Consider the following 20,881-nt stretch of genomic DNA (forward strand, 5'->3'; position numbering starts at 1 on the left):
CCCCTCGTCCCCACCGCCCCCACCCCTCGTCCCCACCGCCCCCACCCCCCGTCCCACAGCCCCCGCCCCCCGCCCCCACCCCCCGTCCCCACCGCCCCCACCCCCCGTCCCCACCGCCCCCACCCCTCGTCCCCACCGTCCCCACCCCCCGTCCCCACCGCCCCCACCCCCCGTCCCCACCGCCCCCACCCCCCGTCCCCACCGCCCCCACCGCCCCCACCCCCCGTCCCCACCGCCCCCACCGCCCTCTCTCTACAAGAGCCACCCTGCTGCCCCACGTGACTCTCCTCTGGAGCCATCGGCACAGCGGCCGCTGTCGCCTGGCCGGGAGCCCGCGGCACGGAGCGCGAGGCCTCCTCACCTTCCTGCGGATGCCGGCCGTGATGGAGACCATGGTGAGAGACTTCACCAGCCCCGTGGCAGGGTACAGGATGTTCTCCAGCAGCGTGTAGTTCTTGTATGAGGGCCGGTTCACCATGTCCGTCAGCAGGGAGATGGCTCCTGCAGCAGCAGCAGCACACACAGCGTAAACAACACACAGCAGCACACAACACACATCAGCAGTAGCTCATGCAGCACACCGACAACATGCAGTAGGGGGCCGTCCATAAATGACGTCACGCACCTGGGGGGGGGGGTCAGACATTTGTAACGATGTGTGACGGGGGGGGGGGGTTTGAGAAATGTGACGTCACATCAAAATGTGCACATTAACTACGCAGTACAATGACAATAGTTTAAACCGATTTGAAGCATGTTTTATTTTTTTTGGGGGGGGGGGGGGGGAGAGCTTTGTGACGTCATATTTGAGGGGGCGACTGACTTTTTGTGCCACCGTGTGAAGATGGGGGGGGGGGGGTCAAAAATCGTCCAAAATCGCGTGACGTCATTTATGGACGGCCCCTAGCAGCACACAGCACAAACAGCTCATGGACAATATGCAGCACACAGCATAAGCACACAGCGAACACAGCAAACAGCACACACTGCAGCACACACAGCGCACACAGCAATCAGCACACACACACAGCAGCAAACACAGTACACAGGGCAGTACACACACACAGCACACACACAGCACACACACAGCACACACACAGCACACACACAGCACACACACAGCACACACACAGCAGCAAACAACAGAGCACGCTGTCTCTGCCCTGGCTGGGGCCTCCCGGCACCGGCACGGCGAGGGAGCGGCAGCGCCTCGAGCTGAGCACGCGGCCTGGCAGGGCCCTCAGCAGCACGGGGGCAGTGGGGGGGGGTCACGTGACTGGGTCAGGGGCGTGGTCGGTGGCGCAGCCTCCTCTCCACTCCCCCCGTCGCGGTCGATCGCCACGCACGGAGAGACGCGGCACTGAGTGGCCACTCGGGGGCTGAGTGGTCACGTGACTCTACACACCTCGACCCCAGTGCCCCTCACACCAAGGGTGGTCAAGCAGCCCGTGGTGAGACTCCTCCTCACCCTGTGCGTTACAGATGATGTCCAGGTCCTGCTCAGTGGAGACCCTGGCCAGGGTTTCCAGAGCGGAGAGTTTGCAGGGAGCGTCGGGCACGTCCAGGTAGCAGACCAGCACGTCCGCCGCCAGCTCCTGGTGGAAGCACGACTTCAGCTCCGGCTCCTCGCTCAAGTTTGCCAGAGTTGTAACCGCAAACCTCAGCGTGTTTTTGGATTCCTGCAACGAGTCACCACAGTGAACGTCAGGTTCATTCTACAGCTACATTGGAATAAATAAGAAAATCAACTACCAATAAAATGTAATAAAATTACATTTCTGATGAAGCATAATAACAAATAAGATGCACAGACGTAGTTCCTGTTGAAACAACTCGCGTGTTGATGCAACGTAAACGAGTTTCAGGCAAAACTCGAAGGGAGGTGAGTTTCAGTTTCCAATGCAAAGAACAAAAGTGACGAACCGCAACACAAACCGCGTCCTGATGCAACAGCAGCGCGGATCGACGGCGACAAACGGCGCAAGCGACGCTGAGAACTGCGCTGAGGAAGCGGGTTTCCTGTTCACGGCAAAAGTGACAACAACCGCCTGCTGCTGCTGTGACGATGATGAGCGTCGTGCGGTGCGCAGCGCAGCGCCAGGCTGGGGCCTGCCTCTGGCTTTGTCAGGGATCCCTCGGAGCTCCGTGCAGCTGCCCACTCAGCTTGCCACTCGGCTTCACACTCAGCTTCCCACTCAACTGCCCACTCAACTGCCTACTCACCATCCCACTCAGCTTCCCACTCAGCTTCCCACTCAGCTTCCCACTCACCATCCCACTCAGCTTCCCACTCAGCTTCCCACTCAGCTTCCTACTCAACTGCCCACTCACCATCCCACTCAGCTGCCCACTCAGCTGCCCACTCAACTGCCCACTCAGCTTCCCACTCAGCATCCCACTCAGCATCCCACTCAGCATCCCACTCAGCTTCCCACTCAGCATCCCACTCAGCTGCCCACTCAGCTTCCCACTCAGCTTCCCACTCAGCTGCCCACTCAGCTTCCCACTCAGCTGCCCACTCAGCTTCCCACTCAACTGCCCACTCAGCTTCCCACTCAGCTGCCCACTCAACATCCCACTCAACTGCCCACTCAGCTGCCCACTCAGCTTCCCACTCAGCTGCCCACTCAGCTTCCCACTCAGCTGCCCACTCAGCTGCCCACTCAGCTGCCCACTCAGCTTCCCACTCAGCTGCCCACTCAGCTACCCACTCAGCTTACCACTCAGCTTACCACTCAGCTGCCCACTCAGCTTCACACTCAGCTTCCCACTCAGCTGCCCACTCAGCTGCCCACTCAGCTGCCCACTCAGCTGCTCACTCAGCTTCACACTCAGCTTCCCACTCAGCTGCCCACTCAGCTGCCCACTCAGCTGCCCACTCAGCTGCCCTCTCAGCTTCCCACTCAGCTGCCCACTCAGCTGCCCACTCAGCTGCCCAGTCGGCTGGGCCATGGGATAGGGCTGAGCAACCGAGTAGCTTCATTGTAACTTGTTTGAGATTGTCTTGAACAATGCATGGGACGCTTTGGGGAGGCCTTCTTCATCCAGCAGTGGATGGACAGTGGCTGATGGCGGTGATGGTGGTGGTGATGATAGTGATGAGTGATGGTGGTGATGATGGTGATGATGGTGGTGATGGTGGTGATGGTGGTGATGGTGGTGGTGATGGTGGTGATGGTGGTGATGATGATGATGATGATGTTGGTGATAATGGTAACGATGATGATGTTGGTGATAATGGTGGTGATGAAGAGCGATGATGATGGTGGTGATGATGGTGATGATGATGGTGATGATGGTAACGGTGGTGATGATGGTAACGATGATGATGTTGGTGATAATGGTGGTGATGATGGTGATGATGGTGGTGATGATGGTGGTGATGATGGTGGTGATGATGATGGTGGTCATGGTGGTGATGAAGAGCGATGATGATGGTGGTGATGATGAGTGATGGTTATGATGGTGATGATGGTGGTGATGATGATGATGGAGATGATGGTGATGATGAGTGATGGTGATGATGATGGAGATGATGATGATGATGGAGATGATGGTGATGGTGATGATTGTGATGATGAGTGATGATGAGTGATGATGGTGGTGGTGATGATGATTGTGATGATGAGTGATGATGGTGATGATGACTTCAACATCGGAGTGCACGGTGCGGGGCCCCCATAGGAGCTGATTATAGGAGCGCTCGGCCTGACCCCGAATCCCAGCCGCTGAGATCCACTCCGCGTGTTGGGAATCTGGATCTGATCGGCCACCAGCAGAATGGGATCCCAATCAGCTGCTGCAGGAGACCGGATTCTGTTGCACAACCATAGCAGCTGCTGCTGCTACTACTGTGGTTACATTGCTCAACATGACAGCCACTCTCTCTTGCTGTATAGGCAATATAAATCCACGTTCATTGAAACACAAAACTATTGTTGTTAACTAGCAAAGACGTCAGTAGAGTGAGGCCGAGTTGCTCTGGCACAATGAGATAACCAACACCTGTGGAACTGCACAGATCTGGGCTCGATCCCCAGCTGGGATTGTTTAAAATGTACCATTCTCATAAACAATAAGTTGATGTTTGTAGTAAAGAGAAACCTCTCTTGTCCCTGTGACACTAAACCCCACGAGCGAGGGCCACGAGTGGAACCCAGAGGCTGTCACTCACTCACTGTCACTCACTATCACTCACTGTCACTCACTCACTTACTCACTGTTACTCACTCACTGTCACTCACTGTCACTCACTCACTGTCACTCACTGTCACTCACTGTCACTCACTCACTGTCACTCACTGTCACTCACTGTCACTCACTCACTGTCACTCACTATCACTCGTTCACTGTCACTCACTGTCACTCACTATCACTCACTGTCACTCACTCACTTACTCACTGTTACTCACTCACTGTCACTCACTGTCACTCACTCACTGTCACTCACTGTCACTCACTGTCACTCACTCACTGTCACTCACTGTCACTCACTGTCACTCACTCACTGTCACTCGTTCACTGTCACTCACTGTCACTTGTTGCTACAGGGGCTAGTAACTGACTGACACTTGGTGCTGTATGGCTTAGTCACCGACTACTACAGTATGTGATGCTACATGGGACAGTAACTAATACTTGTTGCTACATGGGCTAGTTACCGCTAGTAACTGACTGACACTTGGTAATCAATGGATGATGAACTAACTCGCACTCACCAAGCTCTAACTCACTGGCACTCATTGAAGGATTCGCCTTCTCACTCACTCTCCACTCATTCACTAAATCACACTACCACTCATTCTCACTCATTCACACTCTCAATCACTCTCACTCAGTTGAACTCACAGACACTGTCACTCACTCACTGTCACTCACTGTCACCCACTGTCACCCACTGTCACTCACTGTCACTCGCCCACTGTCACTCACCCACTGTCACTCACTGTCACTCACTCACTGTCACTCACTGTCACACACTGTCACTCACTCGCTGTCACTCACTGTCACTCACTATCACTCACTCACTGTCACCCACTGTCACTCACTGTCACCCACTGTCACACACTGTCACTTACTCGCTGTCACTCACTGTCACTCACTGTCACTCACTGTCACTCACTGTCACTCACTCACTGTCACCCACTGTCACTCATTGTCACTCACTGTCACTCACTGCCACCCACTGTAACTGACTGTCACTCACTGTCACTCACTCACTGTCACTCACTGTCACTCACTGTCACCCACTGTCACTCACTGTCACTCACTCACTGTCACCCACTGTCACTCACTGTCACTCACTGTCACTCACTGCCACCCACTGTAACTGACTGTCACTCACTGTCACTCACTCACTGTCACTCACTGTCACCTACTGTCACTGACTGTCACTCACTCACTCACTCACTGCCACTCATTCACTCACTCACTGTCACTCACTCACTGTCACTCACTCACTGTCACTCGCTGTCACTCACTCACTGTCACTCACAGTCACTCACTGTCACTCACAGTCACTCACTGTCACTTACTCACTGTCATTCACTGTCACTCACAGTCACTCACTCACTGTCACTCACTCACTGTCACTCACTCAGTCACTCACTCAGTCACTCACTCACTGTCACTCACTGTCACTCACTCACTGTCACTCAGTGTCACTCTATCACTCACTCACGGTCACTCACTATCACTCGTTCACTGTCACCCACTGTCACTTGTTGCTACAGGGGCTAGTAACTGACTGACACTTGGTGCTGTATGGCTTAGTCACCGACTACTACAGTATGTGATGCTACATGGGACAGTAACTAATACTTGTTGCTACATGGGCTAGTTACCGCTAGTAACTGACTGACACTTGGTAATCAATGGATGATGAACTAACTCACACTCACCAAGCTCTAACTCACTGGCACTCATTGAAGGATTCGCCTTCTCACTCACTCTCCACTCATTCACTAAATCACACTACCACTTATTCTCACTCAATCACACTCTCAATCACTCTCACTCAGTTGAACTCACAGACACTGTCACTCACTCACTGTCACTCACTGTCACTCACTGTCACTCACTGTCACTCACTCACTGTCACTTTCTGTCACTCACTCACTGTCACTCACTGTCACTCACTCACTGTCACTCACTGCCACTCACTGTCGCTCACTCAATGTCACTCACTGTCACTCACTCACTGTCACTCACTGTCACTCAGTCACTCACTCACTGTCGCTTACTCACTGTCACTCACTGTCACTCACTCACTGTCACTCACTGTCACTCACTCACTGTCACTCACTGTCACTCACTAACTGTCACTCACTGTCACTCACTCACTGTCACTCACTCACTGTCACTCACTGTCACTCAGTCACTCACTCACTGTCACTCACTCACTGTCACTCACTGCCACTCACTCACTGCCACTCACTCATTGTCACTCACTGTCACTCACTCACTGTCACTCACTGTCACTCACTCACTGTCACTCACTCACTGTCACTCACTGTCACTCACTAACTGTCACTCACTGTCACTCACTCACTGTCACTCACTGTCGCTCACTCACTGTCACTCACTGTCGCTCACTCACTGTCGCTCACTGTCGCTCACTCAGTCACTAACTCACTGTCGCTCACTCACTGTCACTCACTCACTGTCACTCACTGTCGCTCACTCACTGTCACTCACTGTCGCTCACTCACTGTCACTCACTGTCGCTCACTCAGTCACTAACTCACTGTCGCTCACTCACTGTCAATCACTGTCGCTCACTCACTGTCACTCACTGTCACTCACTCACTGTCACTCACTGTCACTCACTGTCACTCACTCGCTCACTCAGTCACTCACTCACTGTCGCTCACTCACTGTCAATCACTGTCGCTCACTCACTGTCAATCACTGTCACTCACTCACTGTCACTCACTGTCACTCACTCACTGTCACTCACTGTCACTCACTCACTGTCACTCACTGTCGCTCACTCACTGTCACTCACTCACTGTCACTCACTGTCACTCACTCACTTTCACTCACTGTCGCTCACTGTCACTCACTCACTGTCACTCACTGTCGCTCACTCACTGTCAATCACTGTCGCTCACTCACTGTCACTCACTGTCACTCACTCACTGTCACTCACTCACTGTCACTCACTGTCACTCACTCACTGCCACTCGCTCACTGTCACTCACTGTCACTCACTGTCACTCACTCACCATCACTCACTGTCACTGGCTGTCACTCCCTGTCACTCACAGTCACTCACTCACTGTCACTCACTGTCACTCACTGTCACTCACTCACTGTCACTCACTCACTGTCACTCACTCACAGTCACTCACTGTCACTCACTCACTGCCACTCACTGTCACTCACTGCCACTCACTCACTGTCACTCACTCACTGCCACTCACTGTCACTCACTGCCACTCACTCACTGTCACTCACTCACTGCCACTCACTGTCACTCACTGCCACTCACTCACTGTCACTCACTGTCACTCACTCACTGCACTCACTGTCACTCACTCACTGTCACTCGCTGTCACTCACTCACTGTCACTCACTGTCACTCACTCACTGTCACTCACGGTCACTCACTGTCACTCACTCACTGGCACTCACTGTCACTCACTGTCACTCACTCAGTCACTCACTCACTGGCACTCACTGTCACTCACTCACTGGCACTCACTGTCACTCACTTTCACTCACTCACTGTCACTCACTGTCACTCACTCACTGTCACTCACTCACTGTCACTCACGGTCACTCACTGTCACTCACTCACTGCCACTCACTCACTGTCACTCACTGTCACTCACTGTCACTCACTCACTGTCACTCACTGTCACTCACTGTCACTCACTCACTGCCACTCACTCACTGTCACTCACTGTCACTCACTGTCACTCACTCACTGTCACTCGCTGTCACCCACTCACTGTCACTCACTCACTGTCACTCACTCACTGCCACTCACTGTCACTCACTCACTGCCACTCACAGTCACTCACCTGCACTCACTCACTGTCACTCACTCACTGCCACTCACAGTCACTCACTTGCACTCACTCACTGTCACTCACTCACTGTCACTCACTGTCACTCACTCACTGTCACTCACTCACTGTCACTCACTCACTGCCACTCACTGTCACTCACTTGACCTCACTCACTGTCACTCACTCACTGTCACTCACTGTCACTCACTCACTGTCACTCACTCACTGTCACTCACTCACTGCCACTCACAGTCACTCACTTGCACTCACTCACTGTCACTCACTCACTGTCACTCACTGTCACTCACTCACTGTCACTCACTCACTGTCACTCACTCACTGCCACTCACTGTCACTCACTCACTGCCACTCACAGTCACTCACTTGCACTCACTCACTGTCACTCACTCACTGTCACTCACTCACTGCCACTCACAGTCACTCACTTGCACTCACTCACTGTCACTCACTCACTGTCACTCACTCACTGTCACTCACTGTCACTCACTCACTGCCACTCACAGTCACTCACTTGCACTCACTCACTGTCACTCACTCACTGTCACTCACTCACTGCCACTCACAGTCACTCACTTGCACTCACTCACTGTCACTCACTCACTGTCACTCACTCACTGTCACTCACTGTCACTCACTCACTGCCACTCACAGTCACTCACTTGCACTCACTCACTGTCACTCACTCACTGTCACTCACTCACTGTCACTCGCTGTCACCCACTCACTGTCACTCACTCACTGTCACTCACTGTCACTCACTCACTGTCACTCACTCACTGCCACTCACAGTCACTCACTTGCACTCACTCACTGTCACTCACTGTCACTCACTCACTGCCACTCACTGTCACTCACTCACTGCCACTCACAGTCACTCACTTGCACTCACTCACTGTCACTCACTCACTGCCACTCACAGTCACACACAGTCACTCACTGTCACTCACTCACTGTCACTCACTCACTGTCACTCACAGTCACTCACAGTCACTCACAGTCACTCACTCACTGTCACTCACTTACTGTCACTCACTCACAGTCACTCACTGTCACTCACTCACTGTCACTCACTGTCACTCACTCACTGCCACTCACTCACTGTCACTCACTGTCGCTCACTCAATGTCACTCACTGTCACTCACTCACTGTCACTCAGTCACTCACTCACTGTCACTCACTGTCGCTCACTCACTGTCACTCACTCACTGTCACTCACTCACTGTCACTCACTCACTGTCACTCACTGTCACTCACTCACTGTCACTCACTGTCACTCACTCACTGTCACTCACTGTCACTCACTCACTGTCACTCACTCACTGTCACTCACTCACTATCACTCACTGTCACTCACTCACTGCCACTCACTGTCACTCACTCACTGTCACTCACTCACTGTCACTCCCTCACTGTCACTCACTGTCACTGTCACTCACTCACTGCCACTCACTGTCGCTCACTCAATGTCACTCACTGTCACTCACTCACTGTCACTCACTGTCGCTCACTCACTGTCACTCACTGTCACTAACTGTCACTCACTCACCGTCACTCACAGTCACTCACTGTCACTCACTGTCACTCACTCACTGTCACTCACTCGCAGTCACTCACTCACTGTCACTCACTCACAGTCACTCACTGTCACTCACTGCCATTCACTCACTGCCACTCACTGCCACTCACTGTCACTCACTCACTGTCACTAACTGTCACTCACTGACACTCACTGTCAATCACTGTCACTCACTCACTGTCACTCACTCAGTCACTCACTGTCACTCACTCACTGTCACTGACTGTCACTCAATGTCACTGTCACTCACTGTCACTCACTCACTGTCACTCACTCACTGTCACTCACTGTCACTCACTCACTGTCACTCACTCACTGTCACTGTCGTTCACTCACTGTCACTCACTGTCACTCAGTCACTGTCACTCACTCACTGTCACTCGCTCACTGTCACTCAGTCACTGTCACTCACTCACTGTCACTCACTCACTGTCACTCACTCACTGTCACTCACTGTCACTCACTGTCACTCACTCACTGTCACTCACTCACTGTCACTCAGTCACTGTCACTCACTCACTGTCACTCACTCACTGTCGCTCACTGTCACTCACTGTCACTCACTCACTGTCACTCACTCACTGTCACTGTCGTTCACTCACTGTCACTCACTGTCACTCGCTCACTGTCACTCACTGTCACTCACTGTAACTCACTCACTGTCACTCGCTCACTGCAACTCACTGTCACTCACTCACTGTCACTCACTCACTGTCACTCATTCACTGTCACTCACTCACTGTCACTCACTCACTGTCAATCACTGTCACTCACTCACTGTCAATCACTGTCACTCACTGTCACTCACTGTCACTCACTCACTATCACTCGTTCACTGTCACTCACTGTAACTTGTTGCTACAGGGGCTAGTAACTGAAGGATACTTGGTGCTGTATGGCTTAGTCACCGACTACTACAGTATGTGATGCTACATGGGACAGTAACTAATACTTGTTGCTACATGGGCTAGTTACCGCTAGTCACTGACTGACACTTGGTAATCAATGGATGACGAACTAACTCGCACTCACCAAGCTCTAACTCACTGGCACTCATTGAAGGATTCGCCTTCTCACTCACTCTCCACTCATTCACTAAATCACACTACCACTCATTCTCCTCATTCACACTCTCAATCACTCTCACTCAGTTGAACTCACAGACACTGTCACTCACTCACTGTCACTCACTGTCACTCACTCACTGTCACTCACTGTCGCTCATTCACTGTCGTTCACTCACTGTCACTCACTCATTGTCCCTCACTGTCACTCACTCACTGTCACTCACTGTCACTCACTCATTGTCCCTCACTGTCACTCACTCACTGTCACTCACTCACTCACTGTCACTCACTGTCACTCACTGTCACTCACTCACTGTCACTCACTGTCACTCACTCACTGTCACTCACTGTCACTCACTGTCACTCACTCACTGTCACTCACTGTCACTCACTGTCACTCACTCATTGTCACTCACTGTCACTCACTCACTGTCACTCACTCACTGTCACTCACTGTCACTCACTGTCACTCACTCACTGTCACTCACTGTCACTCACTCACTGCCACTCACTGTCCCTCACTCACTGTCACTCACTCACTGTCACTCACTGTCCCTCACTCACTGTCACTCACTGTCACTCACTGTCACTCACTCACTGTCACTCACTCACTGTCACTCACTCACTGCCACTCACTGTCCCTCACTCACCGTCACTCACTCACTGCCACTCACTGTCACTCACTCACTGCCACTCACTCACTGTCACTCACTCACTGTCACTCACTGTCACTCACTCATTGTCACTCACTGTCACTCACTCACTGTCACTCACTCACCGTCACTCACTGTCACTCACTCACTGCCACTCACTGTCACTCACTGTCACTCACTCACTGTCACTCACTGCCACTCACTGCCACTCACTGTCACTCACTCACTGTCACTCACTGTCACTCACTTACTGTCACTCACTGTCATTCAGTCACTCACTGTCACTCACTCACTGTCACTCACACTTCCTCACACTCACTCACAGTCACTCACTCATTGTCACTCACTGTCACTCACACTTCCTCACACTCACTCACTGTCACTCACTCACTATCACTCACTGTCACTCACTCACTCACTCACTCACTGTCACTCACTGTCACTCACTCACTCACTGTCACTCACTCACTAACAGTCACTTACTCACAGTCACTTACTCACTGTCACTCACTCTGTCACTCACTGTCACTCACTGTCACTCACTCTGTCACTCAATGTCACTCACTCACTGTCACTCAATGTCACTCACACTCACTCACTGTCACTCACTCATTGTCACTCACTCACTGTCACTCACTCACTGTCACTCACAGTCACTCACTCACAGTCACTCACAGTCACTCACTCTGTCACTCACTCTGTCACTCACTGTCACTCACTCACTTTCACTCACAGTCACTCACTGTCACTCACAGTCACTCACTCACTGTCACTCACTCATTCACTGTCACTCACTCACTGTCACTCACTCACAGCCACTCACAGTCACCCACTCTGTCATTCACTCTGACACTCACTCACTGTCACTGACTGTCACTCACTCACTGTCACTCACTGTCACTCACTCACTGTCACACACTGTCACTGACTGTCACTCACTCACTGTCACTCACTGTCACTCACTCACTGTCACACACTGTCACTCACTGTCACTCACTCACTGTCACTCACTCACTGTCACTCACTCACTCACTCACTGTCACTCACTCAGTGTCACCCACTCTGTCATTCACTCTGTCACTCACTCACTGTCACTGACTGTCACTCACTCACTGTCACTCACTGTCACTCACTCACTGTCACACACTGTCACTCACTGTCACTCACTCACTGTCACTCACTGTCACTCACTCACTGTCACACACTGCCAATCACTGTCACTCACTCACTGTCACTCACTCACTGTCACTCACTCACTATCACTCACTCACTGTCACTCACTCACTGTCACTCACTCACTATCACTCACTCACTGTCACTCACTCACTGTCACTCACTCACTGTCACCTACTCACTGTCACTCACTCTGTCACTCACTGTCACTAAACTCACTGTCACTCACAGTCACTCACTGTCACTCACAGTCACTCACTCACTGTCACTCACTCATTCACTGTCACTCACTCACTGTCACTCACTCACAGTCACTCACTGTCACCCACTCTGTCATTCACTCTGTCACTCACTCACTGTCACTGACTGTCACTCACTCACTGTCATTCACTCACTGTCACTCACTCTGTCACTCACTGTCACTCACTCACTGTCACTCACAGTCACTCATAGTCACTCACTCACTGTCACTCACTCATTCACTGTCACTCAGTCACTCACTCACAGTCACTTACAGTCACTCACTGTCACTAAACTCACTGTCACTAACAGTCACTTACTCACAGTCACTCACTCACTGTCACTCACTCACTGTCACTCAATGTCACTCACAGTCACTCATAGTCACTCACTCACAGTCACTCACTCACTGTCACTCACTCACTCACTGTCACTCACTCACTGTCACTCACTCACTCACTGTCACTCACTCACTGTCACTCACAGTCACTCACTCACAGTCACTCACTCACAGTCACTCACAGTCACTCACTCTGTCACTCACTGTCACCCACTCTGTCACTCACTCACTGTCACTCACTCACTGTCACTCACTCATTGTCACTCACTGTCACTCACTGTCACTCACTGTCACTCACTCACTGTCACTCACTGTCACTCACTCACTGCCACTCACTGTCACTCACTCACTGTCACTCACTGTCACTCACTCACTGTCACTCACTCACTGCCACTCACTGTCCCTCACTCACTGTCACTCACGGTCACTCACTCACTGTCACTCACTCATTGTCACTCACTGTCACTCACTCACTGTCACTCACTGTCACTCACTGTCACTCACTCACTGTCACTCACTCACTGTCACTCACTGTCACTCACTCACTGTCACTCACTGTCACTCACTCACTGTCACTCACTCATTGTCACTCACTGTCACTCACTCACTGTCACTCACTGTCACTCACTGTCACTCACTCACTGTCACTCACTGTCACTCACGCAGTCACTCACTGTCACTCACTCACTGTCACTCACCGTCACTCACTCACTGTCACTCACTGTCATTCAGTCACTCACTCACTGTCACTCACACTTCCTCACACTCACTCACAGTCACTGACTGTCACTCACTCACTGTCACTCACTCACTGTCACTCACAGTCACTCACTCACTCACTCACAGTCACTCACTCACTGTCTCTCACTCGCTGTCACTCACTCACTGTCACTCACAGTCACTCACTCACTCACAGTCACTCACTCACTGTCTCTCACTCGCTGTCACTCACTCACTGTCACTCACTGTCATTCAGTCACTCACTGTCACTAAACTCACTGTCACTCACAGTAACTCACTCACTCACAGTCACTCACTCACTGTCTCTCACTCGCTGTCACTCACTCACAGTCACTCATTGTCACTCACTCACTCACTCACTCACTCACTGTCACTCACTGTCACTCACTCACTGTCACTCACTCACTCACTGTCACTCACTGTCACTCACTCACTGTCACTCACTGTCACTCACTGTCACTCACTCACTGTCACTCACGGTCACTCACTCACTGTCACTCACTCATTGTCACTCAATGTCACTCAGTCACTCACTGTCACTCACTCACTGTCACTCAATGTCACTCACAGTCACTCATAGTCACTCACTCACAGTCACTCACTCACTGTCACTCACTCACTCACTGTCACTCACTCACTGTCACTCACTCACTCACTGTCACTCACTCACTGTCACTCACAGTCACTCACTCACAGTCACTCACTCACAGTCACTCACAGTCACTCACTCTGTCACTCACTGTCACCCACTCTGTCACTCACTCACTGTCACTCACTCACTGTCACTCACTCATTGTCACTCACTGTCACTCACTGTCACTCACTGTCACTCACTCACTGTCACTCACTGTCACTCACTCACTGCCACTCACTGTCACTCACTCACTGTCACTCACTGTCACTCACTCACTGTCACTCACTCACTGCCACTCACTGTCCCTCACTCACTGTCACTCACGGTCACTCACTCACTGTCACTCACTCACTGCCACTCACTGTCACTCACTCACTGTCACTCAAGGTCACTCACTCACTGTCACTCACTCATTGTCACTCACTGTCACTCACTCACTGTCACTCACTGTCACTCACTGTCACTCACTCACTGTCACTCACTCACTGTCACTCACTGTCACTCACTCACTGTCACTCACTGTCACTCACTCACTGTCACTCACTCATTGTCACTCACTGTCACTCACTCACTGTCACTCACTGTCACTCACTCACTGTCACTCACTGTCACTCACGCAGTCACTCACTGTCACTCACTCACTGTCACTCACCGTCACTCACTCACTGTCACTCACTGTCATTCAGTCACTCACTCACTGTCACTCACACTTCCTCACACTCACTCACAGTCACTGACTGTCACTCACTCACTGTCACTCACTCACTGTCACTCACAGTCACTCACTCACTCACAGTCACTCACTCACTGTCTCTCACTCGCTGTCACTCACTCACTGTCACTCACAGTCACTCACTCACTCACAGTCACTCACTCACTGTCTCTCACTCGCTGTCACTCACTCACTGTCACTCACTGTCATTCAGTCACTCACTGTCACTAAACTCACTGTCACTCACAGTAACTCACTCACTCACAGTCACTCACTCACTGTCTCTCACTCGCTGTCACTCACTCACAGTCACTCATTGTCACTCACTCACTCACTCACTGTCACTCACTGTCACTCACTCACTGTCACTCACTCACTCACTCACTGTCACTCACTGTCACTCACTCACTGTCACTCACTGTCACTCACTGTCACTCACTCACTGTCACTCACGGTCACTCACTCACTGTCACTCACTCATTGTCACTCAATGTCACTCAGTCACTCACTGTCACTCACTCACTGTCACTAAACTCACTGTCACTCACTCACTGTCACTCACTGTCACTCATTGTCACTCACTGTCACTCACTCACTGTCACTCACTGTCACTCACTCACTGTCACTCACACTCACTCACACTCACTCACTGTCACTCACTCACTGTCACTCACTGTCACTCACTCACAGTCACTCACTCACTGTCACTCACTCACAGTCACTCTCTCACTGTCACTCACACTCTCATTCACACAAAGACAAAGGTCCCCTGCATAGTCTTTGCAGACTTTCGTGGCAAGTGCTGTAAGCGAGCAGCTACGAATGCCGGCACGGCACACGAGGAGGCGATTGACCAGCACCACACCCGGTCGCCTTTGTCCCCCTAGTGGCGATGTTCACACTCTGCACTAGCTGCTCTTTTGAGGCCGAATCAACCTAGGGGAGGCCCAGGAGCGGCTTCTATAATCGTCGTAGCGCAGCGCGCCAGCCACTGCACTCCCGTTCCCTACAACTCTCACACACAGACAGCGGTACAGTGATACCCTGTCACCAACTCACCCACTCTCTACCTCGCTCTCTACCTCTCTAACTCACTCACTCTCTCCTCTCTAACTCACTCGCTCTCTACCTCTCTAACTCACTCGCTCTCTACCTCTCTAACTCACTCGCTCTCTACCTCTCTAACTCACTCGCTCTCTACCTCTCTAACTCACTCGCTCTCTACCTCTCTAACTCACTCGCTCTCTACCTCTCTAACTCACTCGCTCTCTACCTCTCTAACTCACTCGCTCTCTACCTCTCTAACTCACTCACTCTCTCCTCTCTAACTCACTCGCTCTCTACCTCTCTAACTCACTCGCTCTCTACCTCTCTAACTCACTCGCTCTCTACCTCTCTAACTCACTCGCTCTCTACCTCTCTAACTCACTCGCTCTCTACCTCTCTAACTCACTCGCTCTCTACCTCTCTAACTCACTCTCTACCTCTCTAACTCACTCGCTCTCTACCTCTAACTCACTCGCTCTCTACCTCTCTAACTCACTCTCTACCTCTCTAACTCACTCGCTCTCTACCTCTCTAACTCACTCGCTCTCTACCTCTCTAACTCACTCGCTCTCTACCTCTCTAACTCACTCGCTCTCTACCTCTCTAACTCACTCGCTCTCTACCTCTCTAACTCACTCGCTCTCTACCTCTCTAACTCACTCGCTCTCTACCTCTCTAACTCACTCGCTCTCTACCTCTCTAACTCACTCTCTACCTCTCTAACTCACTCTCTACCTCTCTAACTCACTCTCTACCTCTCTAACTCACTCGCTCTCTACCTCTCTAACTCACTCACTCTCTACCTCTCAAACTCACTCTCTACCTCTCTAACTCACTCTCTACCTCTCTAACTCACTCTCTACCTCTCTAACTCACTCGCTCTCTACCTCTCTAACTCACTCGCTCTCTACCTCTCTAACTCACTCGCTCTCTACCTCTCTAACTCACTCGCTCTCTACCTCTCTAACTCACTCGCTCTCTACCTCTCTAACTCACTCGCTCTCTACCTCTCTAACTCACTCGCTCTCTACCTCTCTAACTCACTCGCTCTCTACCTCTCTAACTCACTCGCTCTCTACCTCTCTAACTCACTCGCTCTCTACCTCTCTAACTCACTCGCTCTCTACCTCTCTAACTCGCTCGCTCTCTACCTCTCTAACTCACTCGCTCTCTACCTCTCTAACTCACTCGCTCTCTACCTCTCTAACTCACTCTCTACCTCTCTAACTCACTCTCTACCTCTCTAACTCACTCTCTACCTCTCTAACTCACTCGCTCTCTACCTCTCTAACTCACTCACTCTCTACCTCTCAAACTCACTCTCTACCTCTCAAACTCACTCTCTACCTCTCTAACTCACTCTCTACCTCCCTAACTCACTCGCTCTCTACTTCTCTAACTCACTCGCTCTCTACCTCTCTAACTCACTCGCTCTCTACCTCTCTAACTCACTCGCTCTCTACCTCTCTAACTCACTCGCTCTCTACCTCTCTAACTCACTCGCTCTCTACCTCTCTAACTCACTCGCTCTCTACCTCTCTAACTCACTCGCTCTCTACCTCTCTAACTCACTCGCTCTCTACCTCTCTAACTCACTCGCTCTCTACCTCTCTAACTCGCTCGCTCTCTACCTCTCTAACTCGCTCGCTCTCTACCTCTCTAACTCGCTCGCTCTCTACCTCTCTAACTCACTCGCTCTCTACCTCTCTAACTCACTCGCTCTCTACCTCTCTAACTCACTCGCTCTCTACCTCTCTAACTCACTCGCTCTCTACCTCTCTAACTCACTCGCTCTCTACCTCTCTAACTCACTCGCTCTCTACCTCTCTAACTCACTCGCTCTCTACCTCTCTAACTCACTCGCTCTCTACCTCTCTAACTCACTCGCTCTCTACCTCTCTAACTCACTCGCTCTCTACCTCTCTAACTCACTCGCTCTCTACCTCTAACTCACTCGCTCTCTACCTCTCTAACTCACTCGCTCTCTACCTCTCTAACTCGCTCTCTACCTCTCTAACTCGCTCTCTACCTCTCTAACTCGCTCTCTACCTCTCTAACTCGCTCTCTACCTCTCTAACTCGCTCTCTACCTCTCTAACTCGCTCTCTACCTCTCTAACTCACTCTCTACCTCTCTAACTCACTCTCTACCTCTCTAACTCACTCTCTACCTCTCTAACTCACTCGCTCTCTACCTCTCTAACTCACTCGCTCTCTACCTCTCTAACTCACTCGCTCTCTACCTCTCTAACTCGCTCTCTACCTCTCTAACTCGCTCTCTACCTCTCTAACTCGCTCTCTACCTCTCTAACTCGCTCTCTACCTCTCTAACTCGCTCTCTACCTCTCTAACTCGCTCCCTACCTCTCTAACTCGCTCTCTACCTCTCTAACTCACTCTCTACCTCTCTAACTCACTCTCTACCTCTCTAACTCACTCGCTCTCTACCTCTCTAACTCACTCGCTCTCTACCTCTCTAACTCACTCGCTCTCTACCTCTCTAACTCACTCGCTCTCTACCTCTCTAACTCACTCGCTCTCTACCTCTCTAACTCACTCGCTCTCTACCTCTCTAACTCACTCGCTCTCTACCTCTCTAACTCACTCGCTCTCTACCTCTCTAACTCACTCGCTCTCTACCTCTCTAACTCACTCGCTCTCTACCTCTCTACCTCTCTAACTCGCTCTCTACCTCTCTAACTCGCTCTCTACCTCTCTAACTCGCTCTCTACCTCTCTAACTCGCTCTCTACCTCTCTAACTCGCTCTCTACCTCTCTAACTCGCTCTCTACCTCTCTAACTCACTCTCTACCTCTCTAACTCACTCTCTACCTCTCTAACTCACTCTCTACCTCTCTAACTCACTCTCTACCTCTCTAACTCACTCTCTACCTCTCTAACTCACTATCTACCTGTCTAACTCTCTACCTCTCTAACTCTCTTCCTCTCTAACTCACTCTCTACCTCTCTAACTTACTCTCTACCTCTCTAACTCTCTACTCTCTAACTCTCTACCTCGTTCTCTGACTCGTTCTCTGACTCGTTCTCTGACTCGTTCTCTGACTCGTTCTCTGACTCGTTCTCTGACTCGTTCTCTGACTCGTTCTCTGACTCGTTCTCTGACTCGTTCTCTGACTCGTTCTCTGACTCGTTCTCTGACTCGTTCTCTGACTCGTTCTCTGACTCGTTCTCTGACTCGTTCTCTGACTCGTTCTCCGACTCACTCATTAACTGTCATACTCTGCCTCTCTCTCTACCTCGCTCTCTAACTCTCTCTAACTCTCTCTGCCTCTCTCTCGAGACGTCCAGCAGCAGGCCACCAGCATGATGGTGCCCCCGGTGTGAGCGTCTCCACTGTGTAAGACGGCGCGTTCACTCTGCACTGCCACGTGGTCTCGTGTCTACGGCTCCGCCAGATTGGCACGCGGCTGAAGCTCATCGCGGCAGAGGAGGAGGAGCGGATAGAGGAGGAGGCAGAAGGGACCGCACGCGAGATCGCTGCCGCAGCTGAAGTCGCGATCCCCAAGTGACAACTCGTAGTAGAGGCGGGTGAGACGCTCAGTGCACACACGACACGGCAACCTCGCACGGCGCAGGACGGACTTGCTACGCGAGACGCGAACACCAACACGGCACAGGCAGCAGAAGCAGAAACACAATAATGTACACAGAGTGCACAAACAGCGTGCTGATCCAGCAGGACTCACACTGGCGATTCTACAAGCACCTCGACAAGACACCCTGAGGATGCTCCCACTCGACGTGGGCGTTTGTCTTCTAAGTCTGTCTCCCTCATTGTGAGCTGTAAGGTTCGTCTGTTAGGACGTCAATAACGTGCAGTCATGTCTATAACTCTCTCTCTCTCTCTCGCTAACTCTCTCTGTCTCCCCCCCCTCTCCGCGTGACTCACAAAGCGCAGCATGAGGCCCTGGCAGGCGTGGTGCTTGAGCAGGCCCAGCAGGTACTTGAGGCCTCCACAGTCCACGAAGGTCGTCTCTGTGACCAGAGAGAGAGGAGAATCAGACTCAGAGGTCCCTCCACTCCACCACACACACACACCGCGCGCGCGCACACACATCGTGTACACACACACCACGTACACACACACAACATGTACACACACACCACGTGTACTGTCGCCTCCCCGTCGTCACCGCCTGCTGCTGTCCAACCCCTCACCCGCTGCTCTGTCAACTCGACCCCCAGGCCGCGCTCTCTCACCACCCTCACCACCTTCACCCTCTCACCACCGCCCCTTCACCCTCACCCCCGCCCCCTCACCACCCTCACCCCCTCACCACCGCCCCCTCACCACCATCACCCTCACCACCACCACCTCTACCTCCTCCCCGTGGTCTCACAGCGCTGGGCGCCTCTCTCTGGCGCCCCTCACCACCCTCACCTCCTCACCACCCTCACCTCCTTAACTCCGCCCGCTCCCTGCGCCTCGCCAGCGGAGCCCGGCCCGAGACGCAGCTGCTGTTGGTGATGGTGGTTGTAGTGGTAGTTATAGTAGTTAGGTAATGGTGGTTGTGATAGTGGTTGTAGTGGTAGTTATAGTAGTTAGGTAGTGGTGGTAGTGGTTGTAGTGGTAGTTATAGTAGTTAGGTAGTGGTGGTAGTGGTTGTAGTGGTAGTTATAGTAGTTAGGTAATGGTGGTTGTG

At 51.9% G+C, this 20,881-nt stretch overlaps 1 protein-coding gene and 1 long non-coding RNA gene across 3 annotated transcripts in view; one reads left to right on the top strand and one right to left on the bottom strand.

The window, feature by feature from the left end:
• Nucleotides 1-20,881, bottom strand: part of LOC144951822 (uncharacterized) — a 135,697-nt gene that overhangs the window by 76,063 nt on the left and 38,753 nt on the right. For both annotated transcript variants that reach the window (XM_078882167.1, XM_078882166.1), the window contains exons 6-8: nucleotides 20,128-20,213; nucleotides 1,469-1,679; nucleotides 362-501 (exon numbers count right to left, since the gene is read on the bottom strand). In XM_078882167.1, the coding sequence (XP_078738293.1) occupies nucleotides 362-501; nucleotides 1,469-1,679; nucleotides 20,128-20,213 (437 nt within the window). The remainder of the gene's footprint in view (nucleotides 1-361; nucleotides 502-1,468; nucleotides 1,680-20,127; nucleotides 20,214-20,881) is intronic.
• LOC144951875 (uncharacterized) lies at nucleotides 335-20,293 on the top strand. Its single transcript, XR_013640541.1, has 3 exons — nucleotides 335-395; nucleotides 19,634-19,766; nucleotides 20,132-20,293. It is a non-coding gene; the product is annotated as an uncharacterized LOC144951875 (long non-coding RNA).

The sequence above is a fragment of the Lampetra fluviatilis genome, chromosome 3 (genome assembly GCF_964198595.1).
Source record: "Lampetra fluviatilis chromosome 3, kcLamFluv1.1, whole genome shotgun sequence".
Classification (NCBI taxonomy): domain Eukaryota; kingdom Metazoa; phylum Chordata; class Hyperoartia; order Petromyzontiformes; family Petromyzontidae; genus Lampetra; species Lampetra fluviatilis.